This window comes from Paramormyrops kingsleyae, chromosome 1 (genome assembly GCF_048594095.1).
Source record: "Paramormyrops kingsleyae isolate MSU_618 chromosome 1, PKINGS_0.4, whole genome shotgun sequence".
Classification (NCBI taxonomy): domain Eukaryota; kingdom Metazoa; phylum Chordata; class Actinopteri; order Osteoglossiformes; family Mormyridae; genus Paramormyrops; species Paramormyrops kingsleyae.
The window spans coordinates 30018059-30032286 of NC_132797.1; the positions used below are offsets into that span (position 1 = coordinate 30018059).

The 14228-nt window shown below is 45.5% G+C and overlaps 2 protein-coding genes across 12 annotated transcripts in view; one reads left to right on the top strand and one right to left on the bottom strand.

Moving 5' to 3' along the window:
• osbpl1a (oxysterol binding protein-like 1A) overlaps positions 1–13702 on the bottom strand; it is a 28564-nt gene extending 14862 nt beyond the window's left edge. For 3 of the 7 annotated variants that reach the window (XM_023826771.2, XM_023826770.2, XM_023826763.2), the window contains exons 1-15: positions 13569–13702; positions 9544–9677; positions 8903–8988; positions 7714–7788; positions 7206–7317; positions 6789–6874; positions 5486–5630; positions 5334–5401; positions 4397–4441; positions 4084–4157; positions 3923–3986; positions 3597–3698; positions 2828–2950; positions 2647–2728; positions 2435–2541 (exon numbers count right to left, since the gene is read on the bottom strand). In XM_023826771.2, coding sequence (XP_023682539.2) covers positions 2435–2541; positions 2647–2728; positions 2828–2950; positions 3597–3698; positions 3923–3986; positions 4084–4157; positions 4397–4441; positions 5334–5401; positions 5486–5630; positions 6789–6874; positions 7206–7317; positions 7714–7788; positions 8903–8988; positions 9544–9667 — 1293 coding nt within the window. In that variant the 5' untranslated portion in view covers positions 9668–9677; positions 13569–13702. Of the gene's footprint in view, positions 1–2434; positions 2542–2646; positions 2729–2827; positions 2951–3596; positions 3699–3922; positions 3987–4083; positions 4158–4396; positions 4442–5333; positions 5402–5485; positions 5631–6788; positions 6875–7205; positions 7318–7713; positions 7789–8902; positions 8989–9543; positions 9678–10270; positions 10289–11388; positions 11406–11821; positions 11841–13568 lie in introns of those variants that run through there. The other 4 variants (XM_023826772.2, XM_023826764.2, XM_023826766.2 and 1 more) reach the window with 4 other exon arrangements.
• Positions 13561–14228, top strand: part of impact (impact RWD domain protein) — a 33072-nt gene continuing 32404 nt past the window's right edge. For 2 of the 5 annotated variants that reach the window (XM_072713405.1, XM_072713426.1), the window contains exon 1: positions 13843–13996. In XM_072713405.1, the coding sequence (XP_072569506.1) occupies positions 13937–13996 (60 nt within the window). In that variant the 5' untranslated portion in view covers positions 13843–13936. Of the gene's footprint in view, positions 13580–13842; positions 13997–14049; positions 14172–14228 lie in introns of those variants that run through there. The other 3 variants (XM_072713421.1, XM_072713419.1, XM_072713420.1) reach the window with 3 other exon arrangements.

Here is a 14228-nt window from a genome sequence, read left to right on the forward strand (position 1 = left end):
TAAAAGCCTTCGGGAGATACCCCCCTCCCCTGTTTCCGAGATGACTGGGCTGCTGTCGCAGCCACGCAAACAACCTACTAATCTGTGAAACACGACCCCGTGTACCTCGCACTATTTGCTTAATAATAGGCTTGTGAACAGGCCTAATCCACAGCATGCTCCCCCCCCGTGCCCCCCTCCGACGTGTTAGCCATGGCAAACAGGGGAGGAGGCCAATCCTGGGAGAGTAGGCTTCCGGAAACTAAGGTGCCCAGTGCCCTTCTCTGGCTGTCATCGCTGGATCACCTAGTGGAAATCCAGCATAAACATGAAGAGGCTCCATAATGTGTCTCACATTTGTATTACCAATGAGACACCCCCCCCCCAACCCCCACACAAACTGGGTACCATTTCGGCAACAGTCGCTTGGTAAAGCCAATGAGGTTCTTGCACCACCAGCACTGGACCCATCTCAGAACCCAGCACACACAGATCCTCACACACACACACACACACACACACACAGGCAGGCAGACAGAGTGGTCGAGCTCAGCACAAACAAAGCCCCCCCCCCCCCGAGGGAGCACTGCCAGGCAGAACAGTCCTTGTTCAGAGCTGCGTCTGCAAAGTGCCCGTCGCTAAACAGAGACAAATGAAGCGGACTGGTCTGAGCGGTCAAGCAAGTGCATGCGTCTGAGCCAAGCATTTTAACAAGTATGGAGCTCTGATTTGCCAACTATCCCATATTTTATAAGTTCAGATTCAGCAAAACAATGGAGCGAAACCTGGTCATCCATTACTCAAGCCAGCAGGCCCCTGCTGCTACGACAATGAGGTCTGAGAAATGAAGAAAAAAAAAAAAGATGCTTTATTAGCTGTTTGGACATGTACCAGTACCAGGGATTTGAACCAGAAACCTTCTGATCACAGGCACAGAGGACTGACCCACTGAGCTATACACGTGGTGAGGTCATCCACCGAATGGTACATCCATCATGGACTCCACACCTCAGCGACATGAAGATTAAGCAGCCAGTGCTTGCTGTTTGCAGATGTGTGCTTCCAAAGGCCTCAGCCTAGCCGATGTGGCAAACATCTGGCTTTGCAGCTGTATTGACCAGTTAGCAAAAGGTGTCGTTCGAATCAACAGCTACGCAAACTTCCATCATCAATACAGTAGACTACCGAGCATCTCCTGTTTCCCACGCTGAGCTTGTGGAGCATGCTGGGACTGCGTTCAGGAGCACTCTGTGCGGAAAAATCGGCCTGCTATCCATATCCCTGGAGATGCTTCCCACATGATTTCCTTAATGTGCCTGAGCATGGCTGCAGGGTCTTCAATTTATTTACATTTCATCTTACATTTTTAACCTCATTCTTAAGATCTTTTTAACATCTTACATTTTTAACCTCTGAGGGCATCAGTCATAGCGTTCCCTTGTTTTTGCAAAGGACACACTCTTAAAACTCACCACGACACACCTGGTCTGCTGTCAAATCTCTAAATGGGCACACGTGGCTCACATCGCCCCCTATCTTCCCCCTGCCACACTACCCATGCAAAGTCCCGCTGTTTCATAACCTCCCTGCAAGTCACCCCCTGGGGGGAAGCGGCACTGCACCGTTCCCATGGATGCGTCACTGCGGCGGCCAATAGGCATTCAGGGCGAGCTCTGTATGAAGCAGAGGGTGTTCAGATGGTACCTTCTATGAAGGGGCTCTGTCCTGTCATGCTCCAGTCCACCGGGCTCCATCCTACACGCGCCCCCCAGCCTGCTGCATTCCTGCCTCCCGCGAGCTCAACGGCGATCGCAGCTCTGAGAGCACACAGCCGGGACGTGATGTGCCGCTAGCTCCGCCCCCCTCCCGACCTCCCTGCTCCCAGTCCGCTCCCTCCTCCCTCCCTCCCTGGGGCGCCCAGCAGATGATTCACGGCTCAGGGAGGGCTCGCCGCTCCGTGGCAGGAGAACCTGCACCGCTGGTTTATTTACAGCCAGACTCTGCAAGATGAGAGCACATGGCCCCACACAGAGCATGCTCATATTTACTACCCGGAACTCTCCATCAGGGACACAGCAAGCGGCCCGGCTGCTCCTAAAGATCAGTGCAAGCGATGAATGTCAAACACACCAAAACACGGAGGATCACATGCACCTCCCCAGCCAGGATGACTGAGCAATAAAGTTAAACTGCCTTCAAGCTGAAGGAAATACTCTCTAAAAAAAAAAAAGAAAACCTTAACGGGAAGTAACGAAGAAAGCAGTGAGAGATGTGGCGTGAACCCTAATAACCCCAAACAAATACAATCTGTTTTTGTGAGCCGCTCACATCACAAACATGACTCAGACGTCTCTTTTGTCTTTATTGGCCCTGTCCATCTGTCCAATACAGTGATGTCAGTATGCTCAGACACACACACACACACACACACACACACACACAGTGGGTAACGCACCCCCTCGTGCTGGGAGAAGAGTGTCAGGCAGTAGCGGAGAGCTGCGCACACTTCTCCGGAGAGAGCACAGGTCTCCTTCACCTTCTGCAGGACCTGAGGAGGCAGATCTAGAAAAAGGGGAGGGGGGTTGTGAACCACTGACCCACATGAGGGGGTTGTGACCCCCAGTCAAGCAGTCAAACATCTCAGGATAAGGGGGTGTGAGGACTTACGGTGGGCCCGCTCGTCCTTCCTCACCATAGCCTGCAGGGCAGAGACCTCGCTCTCCAGTCTCTGGTGACAGGCCTGGGCGGACTGGAAAAAACGGACAACCGTGAGCTGATGAGAACGAGTCCCCTGCAGGACACCAGGGGACGCGCAAAGCTGCATGCTTATGGGGAGGGGGCACCTCACCTGCAAGGACTCGCTCAGCTCAGCCAAGGTCACTGCGTGGTCCTCGTCGTCCTCGCTCTCCTGCTCATGGGAACAGTAGTGCGTGCTGTAGGCCGAATGGTCCTCCATGGCATCCAGCCACCTCTGCTGCCACGGAAACACCCTTCAGCTCTGCTTATGGCCTCGCCACGGCGACCGTCTCCATGGCTTACATGGATTTGGCTACACTATATACTAAACATTCACATTTTACATTTCCAATGATGCACAGGTGAGAAAGGCTTAGGGTCAGAGAGCAGGGTCTATGGAGCCGGGTTAATCAGCTGCTCAAAGCACACAATTGTATGGGGCCCCAAAGGTTACTTGTGACCCCCCTGTTGGTCACAAACAGTCACTACACTATTAAACAAACACACTCCTTGTTGAGCAGATTCTAATAGCCAGCTATGATCTTCTGACCCAACTCACTAGCTATTTATCTGATTTTTGAAACATTACAATCATTACATTATTGATTTTTCAACCTTACAATCTACTGGGTATGGATAACGTTCACCAGAAACCATCTTAAATAAGAAAGACATTCACCAAAATTTTTACACAAAGGATCAGGAGACAAGGAGGTACATAAACCTACAATCAGAAGGTCACCAGTTCAAATCCCAGGTTTGTCAGGGTGAACAAGACACTGCCTGACCCCACTTTCTAAAAAATGCATGTTGCTTTGGATAAAACAGTCTGCTACATAACAAAATAAACATAAATGAAATAAAGAAAAACCACGCCTCACTTTTCTTGTGGCTTGCGGATCATTCTTGGGGTCCACTTTGAAATGGTGGATACTGTCGTCGAAGCATTTCAGCGTAAAAAGGCAGGGGTCTCGTTCTCTCACCTTCAACGAGTGAAAAGCAAGGATGGCATCAGATCAGCCTGCACTCAGTTGCTACAACATGCAAGGAGATTTACGTCACATGTGAAGTGCAAGTGCCCTTGGAGGTGGGCTACACCACTGTCTGACAAACGGAGGCAGGGGCCCAGGAGGAAACAATCCTGAGACCATTGTACATTTTAGTTATTCTTGTGTGGACTGCATACAGAGGTCAGTCTGCAACATACCGTACAGCGGGCCTGAGTCAGTGCTTTACAGCCCTGCCGACGGACATTGGCAGCTGCATCTGACCTACAAAAATGATGATGATTTGTTTTAGGGTTCCAAGAGATGCACAGCAGGAAAATGCAGTGGAGAATAGTGCCCCTCAGTGGCCAGGAGGACTCACTGTTTAGGGAACCAGGAGAGAACCCCGTCCTGGAGGACCACCCAGTAAAGTCGCCATCCTATGAAGCGGGAACTCTGGGCATTGGAATGGGGATGATGAGGGAGAGAAGCCAAAAGGGAGAGAGGGAGAAGACTATCAGGGGATGCCATGCAACTGGCTGCGGTTCTCATAACACCAGCCTCCAATTTTCATTCCAGAGACCAGACAAACCCAAGTGAGACAAGAAGAGGCAGGGCTGTTCCAAGTGTATAGCCTTGGGAATCTCAAACTTCTTGTGATCGCACAGCAAAATGGCCCAAAAATTTTTAATTACCTTCCAAAGGGGCCCTTGATACATCGGCACGTTGCGGGCCGCACCCTGTCAGAGAAGGAAATTAATGATGAGGATCTGGGAAAAAATAAAGTCACAGCGCTTCAAATTAACATTACATTAATGACATGACTCATAGTGAACCACAGTATAATGTATCTGAAATAGCAAGGGGGCAGATGGCGTTCTTACTCAATTAGCATAAAATACGCAAATCGCAGCTCAGAAAGTAACAAGCCATGCACATTTCAATGAAGCACCCAAACAGACATTTTATTCACGCCTGGCATATTAAAGTCATTTCAATTATCGATCGTACTTCATTCTTTTGTAAAATACCTAATCTTACTCATTGTGAAAGAACAGATTTTTTTAACTTATTTGTTTTTTGCATATTACGTGACATGTAATATGCAAAGCAGCATGTTAGAGTGATTGTGACATACTAATGACTCTGATCTATATCACCAATATTTCACTTAAATTTGGCAGAACAGTAACTGTTTATTCAAAGAACCTGCAAAATGAGTGACTTAAGCACAGGACTATCAATAATTAAACAGGGAGGGAGATATATATATATTAAATAACCAGGGATTGACATAACTGGTATGCAAGTACGCATTCACCTTTAAAAGCATTACGTGCGCCAATCGATTAATTTAACAGCACAAATACGTACGTATTTTATGTGCGTTTGCGGCGATATGACTAAAAATTACCATGCATTTTAACCTCTATACTGCAAAGTACGAATTAGCATATAAAGGTTAAAATGCACGATAATTTCTTGTCATATTGGGGCAAATGCACATAAAATACGTTGGCATTCACAATCGACAGTCGACTGCCGCACGTATCGCTTTTAAAGGTGAATGTGTACTTGCGTACCTGTTACGTCAATCCCTGAATATATAGATATCACAACTGAAGTGCTCACTCTCTGCCCACTGCCCTGCAGAATCTGCCTCATCTCCGCATCGCTGGCCAGGTCCAGTGGGGTCTGATCTGTTGACAGTCGGGTCAAAGAGCCACAATCAAACATCAGCAAGCTCTCTTAGCATCCAGACTGACAGACGCTGGCATTTTTACCCTTTTTGTTCCTGGCCGTGGTGCTGGCGCCGCTCTTCAGCAGCTTGAGAGCGCAGTGCTTCTGGCCCCGGTAGGCAGCGCAGTGCAGGGCTGTATTCCCCAGCAGGTCAGTGCAGTTGATGTTGGGGGGCTTCTTCCTGTTCAGCTAATGGCAAGAGCACAGTGCGGTGTCAGCAGATGGGCGGGTCGACTAGCCAAGTTAAGCTAAGCTCAGGTAAGCCAAGCCACTCCACGCTAAGCCAAGCCAAGCCACACTATGCTAAGCTAGGCTAAACCAAGCCAAGCCATGCTAAGCTAAACTAAGCTAAGCTAAACCAAACAAAAAGCACTCGGACCCCATTCGTGCACTGAAGCATCTACAGTAGTCTTTCAGTCAGATGTGCATCTGCAGTTTGTAAACATGCAGGAAGCGGCAAAAACACAGTTTCAGCTGCAGTGGAAGTTCTCGGTCCTGCTCCTGGGACATGGAGCCCAGGTAGGGTGACCACTCGTCCAGATTTCATCCAGATAGTATAGATGTTTTCCAACCCTCTGTTCGGACAGCTGTTGGGTGTCCATCTTTTAGCCTCCTTGTCCCCCTTTTTCCCTCCCCCTACCCCCCCGGTCAACAACTAGTGCCACTCTCACCCACCCAGTCACACAAAAAATGTGAACCCCCCCCCCCGCCCACCCACACGCATTGGTTTTTTTTCATGGATGTCCCCCTTTTTAGAGTCATGACGGTGGTCACCCTAAGCCCAGGTAACCATGGATGTGCCCCCATTTTAACGTGTCTGTGTTCTAGCTACAGAAACTGATCCCACGTCAGTGAATTTTGAGTTCAACAGCTGGCTGTATCACACCTGTCCTTGCTGGGGCTGCTAATTGGAAATGTCTATTTTAGGATCTATTACACAGAAAACAAACACAGCTCCTTATGCACTACTCCACAGCACGTTGCTGTAGCGTAGCAGAGTACAAATAAAGCTCTTCAAACACTCTCACAATAACAACCGGTTGTCCAATGATAGTGCGCTCTCCTAATTCTTCATTTGATGCTAATTAGCCATATTCAGTGAGGACTTATTTTGTAAACATATAAACCGCCTTCCTCCAATTTTCTGAAGCACCTGCAATTTTGTGCTCCACACTGGAGTGCAAGACAATCACCCTGCAGCTGATTCCCAAATAAGATGCCACAGACGCATATCCACCATGTCTGACACGGTACTGTACCTCAGTGCCTTGTTATTACAAATACCGACCTGCAAGGGGTGCATGTCAAAACCAGACTAGTTCAGAACCAGACTACGGAGCAGCTCACCAGCTGGACCAGCGTGGCCAGGTCCCCTTCCCGGGCGGCTTCTAAGAACTGCTCTTCCAGCTTCCTCTCCTCCGTTCTTTCTGCAGCTACCAGGGGCCATTAAAACGAGGAAATCATGTCACTCATTCTTTATGGGACCAGGTGGCCTGTCATCTGACCTTAAACATTATTCTGACACCTCCCTTAATGATCAGTATCATAGCAAAATAGAAGGCATTTTTGATGGATAAAAAAAGCCTAACCCCCCTCCCCCACCCACTGTCACCGTGTGGTATTTTTACACAATGTAAATTAGCGAAATATTAAATCAATAAATGAGTTTTAAAAGATGTGAAAAAAGAACAGAAAATTGACAAATGATTAAAGGATAAATTAACATTTGTTTCTAATTCACTATTTGTGCTTGTTTCAACTTACCTTCCAACATAATTTTTATTTCTTCATTATTTGTAACGTCTTTTGGAATCTGAGCTGTCCCATTAAGCACAGTAGCACAGGCATTATATTGCAAGAGTAACATCACGACTTCCTGTTGAGCAAGGGACAGACATGAAAGACTTCATCCATAACCATCTGTCAGAACCTGACTGAATTTTTAACAATGGAAAAATTATGCAGGAATTTTCTGACTAAAATGATATGGGAGAAAAATGATATGGGAAAAAAATGCAACAAAAATGTTGCGTTCTTTAATCTGACCGTAAATGGTGAAATCAGAGAACACTCTCACAGAGAATTACCAAAAAAATATTCTCTCTGCATCAGAAAATGAAATCAATCATCAAATAATGGCGTTTGACCACAGACACTAAACAGCTGCCATGATCTTTATGATGTTTCCTTATCGATCCACGGCAAGGACAGGTATTCCCGAAACCCGTCCGCGGAACCAGATACGCAGTCGGAACACTCGGCACCACAGCACCTTTCTCCCGGTGAAGGCGGCTTTGTGCAACGGTGTGTCGCCCACGTTGTTGGGCAGGTTCACATCTGCTCCAACCTGTAAACAGACATGGGACATTGGTATTACAGGCCACAAGAGGTAGAGCATCACAGCCTGAACTGTGCAGAGGGGGTGGAGCATCCCGCTTCACACTGTGACAAGGCGATGGAGCATCACAGCCTGAACTGTGCAGAGGGGGTGGAGCATCCCGCTTCACACTGTGACTAGGCGATGGAGCATCACAGCCTGAACTGTGCAGAGGGGGTGGAGCATCCCGCTTCACACTGTGACAAGGCGATGGAGCATCACGGCCTGAACTGTGCAGAGGGGGTGGAGCATCCCGCTTCACACTGTGACTAGGCGATGGAGCATCACAGCCTGAACTGTGCAGAGGGGGTGGAGCATCCCGCTTCACACTGTGACTTGGCCATGGAGCATCACAGCCTGAACTGTGCAGAGAGGGTGGAACATCCCGCTTCACACTGTGACAAGGTGATGGAGCATCACGGCCTGAACTGTGCAGAGGGGGTGGAACATCCCGCTTCACACTGTGACTTGGCCATGGAGCATCACGGCCTGAACTGTGCAGAGGGGGTGGAGCATCCCGCTTCACACTGTGACTTGGCCATGGAGCATCACAGCCTGAACTGTGCAGAGAGGGTGGAACATCCCGCTTCACACTGTGACAAGGTGATGGAGCATCACGGCCTGAACTGTGCAGAGGGGGTGGAGCATCCCGCTTCACACTGTGACAAGGTTATGGAGCATCACAGCCTGAACTGTGCAGAGAGGGTGGAACATCCCGCTTCACACTGTGACAAGGCGATGGAGCATCACAGCCTGAACTGTGCAGAGGGGGTGGAGCATCCCGCTTCACACTGTGACAAGGCGATGGAGCATCACGGCCTGAACTGTGCAGAGGGGGTGGAGCATCCCGCTTCACACTGTGACAAGGCGATGGAGCATCACAGCCTGCCTGTAACTAGGGGGCAGGGCATCACATCCTGGTTGCGACTATAGAGCGGAGCATTCCAGTAGACATTGTCACTAGGTGGTGAAGTAGAATAGCAGCACTGCACTGAGGGAGTGACAAATCACTGCCCTACTGTGCTGAGGGGGTGGAAAGAGAGGAGTGGTAGAGAGAGAGAGAGAGAAATGAGAGACCACTGACCTTCAGCAGCTCCTCTACCACATTTTGATGCCCAAAGTAACAGGCCAGGTGCAGAGGCGCCCAACCGAAGTTGCTCTTGCTCTTCCCTATGACACAGAGAGAACCTCAGCATTAAAGAACAAACTTACAAGTGATGAAACAGTCATGAGTGTGTTTGAATGTATATAATTATACGGATACAGAAAGTGGTGATAATTTGGCTAAAGAAAACAGCAGCTTATGCCATTGCAGAAGATGCTGCAAATAATGGTTTCAGCATATATTGAACTGTGAAACTGTTAGTCATTACTAACGGATGGATTTCCTTGGCAAATACTCACTAAAGTCATCAACAATTCAAATCTTGATTAACTGCAACTAATCTCAAATGAAGACCTGAGTAGAACGTAAGTGACAGTGTTTAAAACAAACAATACTTTGAAAAACAGGATATACTTCATCTCAAGAAAGTTTCCAGGAAGTTGGGATTTTGAAGGTGATAAACTTCCCTTACTGTATGTACAAATCAGCTCGATCCAAACTATGTGAAACTTGCCATTCCTTTTCAGAGCTCACTATGGGTGATTATTTTTGTACTAGGGCTTTAAGCTATTTTGACTTCTGTCATTGTTGCCAGAGGGTGCTGTACTCTGCATGCCCACCTATGCAGTTTATGTTAAGTTTGAACTCCTCTTTCAGGCTGGAAAGCAGCAGCTTCTGAATTCCTAGAAGGTTCCCGTTCCTGGCATCATGGAGAAGCTGCTCCGAAGGGTCCAGGTCCTCCATGTTTCCTCAGCTGCATGGGAATCGAGATTAGATGCTGATGAGAAGATGATCCCCCAGGGGTAAAACAGCAGCTGTCGCAGCTTGGAAGGATTCAACATTCCCACACACTAAAGGCACCGGCAAACATGTCTGATACAGGGACATCAAAACAAACTCTGCTATCAAGTCCAGTAAGAGAAAACAATCGGTACGTACTGAAGACAGCAGTGCTTGTCGTGTCTCAGTAAAACCTCAACACATCTGTGACTGGGAAATATGGCCAGTCTGAAGGCATTTGGTCATATTTTATGTTTAAAATGCCCAGCTGATTTGGTCAGAGCCCCGCGAAATGTACCAGTCAGGTGGGGATTCACAATCAATCGGTACCAATCAAGCAGAGGCTCTCAAGCCTGACTGCTCCTTCTCACTCTGCCCAGGATGGCTGCTTTGTTTACATTTGTTTCCAATTAGCAAAGCAAAAGACACTCCTTTCTGAAGTTTAATTCTACAAAAGGTTAATCAGGAGAAGCTGAAACAATTTACATTTTAACACCCATTTGAGAGCTGTACAAAAATCATATTTATGAACGTTATATTTAGACTAATACCATAAAGGAAACTTACCCTTAAAGAAAGCTACCAATCCCATAAACAGTATCCGAGCTGCGTATTAGAGATTTCAGTAATGTGCCTGAAATGATAATCTGCCAGGAAGAGCCAGCTACGTACATCAAAACAGGAAAGAGTTTGGAAATTCTGCTGCAGGTCATATCTGAATGGAGTGTCAGGCTTGCATTCCTGAAAACAGGTAACAACACAAAGCTGTCTGTGATAAACCAAGCCGTCATCTGCAGTCATCTGACCTGATGGAGTCTCAAACAGGAAGCTCATGAGGAAATACTTACCAACTCATCAAATAAAAATAACACACTTTACAAACAACTATGAAGAGATGAATGCTGCACAGTTAAGATAACCATTGAAAATAGTTTTCTATAATTCCCCCCATTTAAACATCATTCACACACGATACAGCTTGGTAAAACCTATCTAGGCTGTTTTAAAATAAATATGTTTGGAGGTAGGTAGGCCAGAAGTTATCAAACTGCATTAGTCTGCCCCCAAGTGGTAAAACTGAAAGAATGCAATTTACTATCTAGAAAACAATTCAGGTAGGCATCTTCCCTTTTACGATGAGGCACACTATAAATCAGCAACAACTGCAACTATTCATTCATTCAGACACTAGAATTAGGGCAACAGGTGGCAATGCTGTTAAGGACATACACTTGTGCAAATCCTGTGCAAGTTCCAGAAGAGTCCTACAGAAGTACCCTGAGCAAGGTGCCTGACAGGAAGCGCGAATGATGCTGGGGATAAAAAGTGGATAAAAGGGGAAGACGGGCAAGTGAATATGCCTATTATAAGTCGTTTAGAACGGCACCACTATTGTACTGCAGTATTCCATGATAGTTACATCTGTTAGGCGTAGTTTAAAACTACAATAACGACCCATTTTCAGTAAACTTCAAAGAAACGCCTGGTTTAAGCAACGTATCTGGAGATGCGTCTATTTTGCTATTTCTAGACAGAAAACTTCTCATGAGGACGCCTTCCACTAAGGGTGTTTTCATAAATTGCCTTCTTAAAACAAACCAAACTCAGTCCTCTAAGTGGACCAGAAAGTGGGCCAAAAGAAAGAGAACCGAGTCCTTTTTGGATGCACATCAGCAATCACCTACCCAAAGCACTTGGTTCACTTTCTGGTACACTTCAGCTTGTATGTGGTCTCAGTCCATTTCATATTTACACTCGGTACCGGTGGTAACAAGAAAACAGAGGGTATTACAGTATAAGGCGGGATGTTTATGGATGTTACATTTTTCAATCACACACCTAGAGGATTAATGATATGTGCCACATGTACATATAATCTAATGTACTGAACAGGCGGGTCGAAATACTAATCCCGACCGCCTGATCGATCTAAAATCTTAAACCTACAATTAAGGCAAATGGCTCTAGAAACAGAAGCATGACAACCACTGAAAGCACACTTTAAAACATAAAATGATCTTAAGTGTTTAAGGTATAAGCCTTCAATAAAATAAAAAAACTACGACCTGTTTATACTATGAACGCCTGCGTCAAGTAATTTTTAAAAACGAATTATACCAAGTAGCATCAGCCTCTCCGTGAGACGCTCCCTGAAGGTTTTGATTTTACCTCTGAATTCTGGGATTCTGTGCAACGTCATGACCTAAACTCTCACGTTGTTTACAACCAGGAAGGAATGTTATACGTCGCTAATAAAATCTGTATTCATACTATTTCCCATTTGGGAGAAAAAAAAATATTTCCCACTGGGGTAACAAAATACTGCTGCGTTAACGGAATACATTTCCCAGTTCTATAAATTAGTGTAATCTATCTTAAGAATTCATAATAATTTTTTGACCGTTTTGACATCAGCACCGTGTGATATTTCAAAAAGCCTTGAGAAAAAAAGAAGCAGGCGGGGCCCACTTTCTGTTCACACATCGTCATCAAACGAACCTGCAAAGTGCACTAACGAACTGAGGCTGTCTGACTTCGATTCGCTTTTTGAGGATGAGTTCGTTTGAAGCATTCACATATGGCTCTTTTTTGTGAGAAACGCACCCAGTCCACTTAACTCTGCTGAAACCAGTCATGTGTGAAAACACCCTAAAAGGAGCCGTTTCCTTTCAGTACCGTTTAAGTTTATAGTGCTATCTACATTTTAAAGTGATTAAGTTACTCCAATAGATGAAATAAGAACAATGGCTTTTGCTTTCTCTACGTAACTCAATTTGTGTTATAATTAATACACTGCCTTGACTTCCCTGTTGCCTGCCAAGTTTGAATAGTAAAGCAAAAACCATCGATTTCCTTTTTTCAAAACATGGGCTCTGGAACTAGATTAGTGCCCAAAAAACATCACATTTGGTGTAAAACAGGCGCGTCTTTTGTCCGGGAAGACGGTACATGTAGTTCACACGATAGTGATCCAATGGTTTAATACAATGTACGACATATGTTTTATATTGTTAGGTGCTTTTCAAGCGAAACAGGAATACCCTTACTAATTTTAAAGTCCCTGGGGCTGGCGTTATCTGTTGAAACTGGTTCATATAGATGTCCATAACCGACGGATTCAGTGTGAAAACAAATATCAGCCCATAGCAGTCAAATAAAAAGTTCCAAATCTCACGTCTCAACCCAAAGGAAAAAATGTAATGATCCCTGTTTCTCTGGGCACCTGACATGTTCATGTGTGACCCTGCACGCGGGCTCTGTGCAGCAAAGTCAACGACCACAACAGCAATGAATGTACAAAACCAAGACGTCAGAAACATCAAACATCAGATATGCATCCTAAAATAGAAAGCAGACGGCCAAATAATACTGTGTTACGGAGCATTAGGCTTGGTTCGGTTAAAATGTTAACTAGAGCTTGCAAATGGTTTTGTTAACTTTATTGGTCACATACTCGGATAGCAAATGTATTGGGTAATATATGCCTATCACTCATGTGACAGCTACAGCGTGTTTTGGTGAAATCCTAATCTTTTCACTGGACTTAAGTACAGTATTTTACTTGCTCTAAAGAATAAGTACTATCAGTATATGGGTATTCATTTCATTTTCAACATTATAGCTCTGGTCGTCCCAACTTACAACCGTATCCTACAACTTCAGTGACTTAAATGTTTGTCGGTCTATTTTCTGTAGAGACGCAATTAATTAATTAAACTGAAACGTTCGAGTTTGTCAATCTGGTATAACAACCTCCTCTTATATAGCCTATTACACAGACAAGGCTGTCACTTTTAATAAGCTCCAATCACTCACGGTGAAAGCAGAAAACGACAGTGTCGCTTGGAAATGCACATTTACGCACCTTTTTAAAAAGTATGTTATATCCGTGAAAGACATGCGGAGCTCTTCACCGATATGCGCCGTTCAGATCTTGTTTTCGACGTCTGGTAGTCGTGTCACTGCTCAGTGTTTTTTTTTTAAGTGATCGACAGATTTAAGTAAAGTTTTTTGCATGACCTTAAGCAAACCAGCATGTGACTGTCTTACTAAGCTGTTAAACAGAGTTCGTAAAAAGCTTTGCACACGCCGTTACAATGTAGCGCTTTCGAGCATATTCGCTGCAGTTTGCCAAAACTTTTGCCTCACCTCTGCGGAAGCCAAACATTGCCGGCTGATTAAAAAAAAAAGAAACTGAGCAGATAAGGCAGACTTTAGATTAAAGGGGCGGTAATGCGGCGTAAGCACGAGGTGGACCGGCTGCAGTTGTGCACGCGCACCTGTCACGCACAGGTAGAAGTTTTGTTATACGAGAAAGCTGCGTGCATACTTTCATTTTCGTACATTGAAATGTAGCTGACATTAATGCGTGTATAACAATATTAAAACGCATTTATTTGTAACGCTATTATTTTAAACTGCCTTCCGAAAATATTTTTGGGTGTAAATTACCCACATTGTTAGTTCGGTAAGCTCTTATCAGTCGACCATTTATTTAGCTAGTTTTCATGCTAGAAAAATGTTA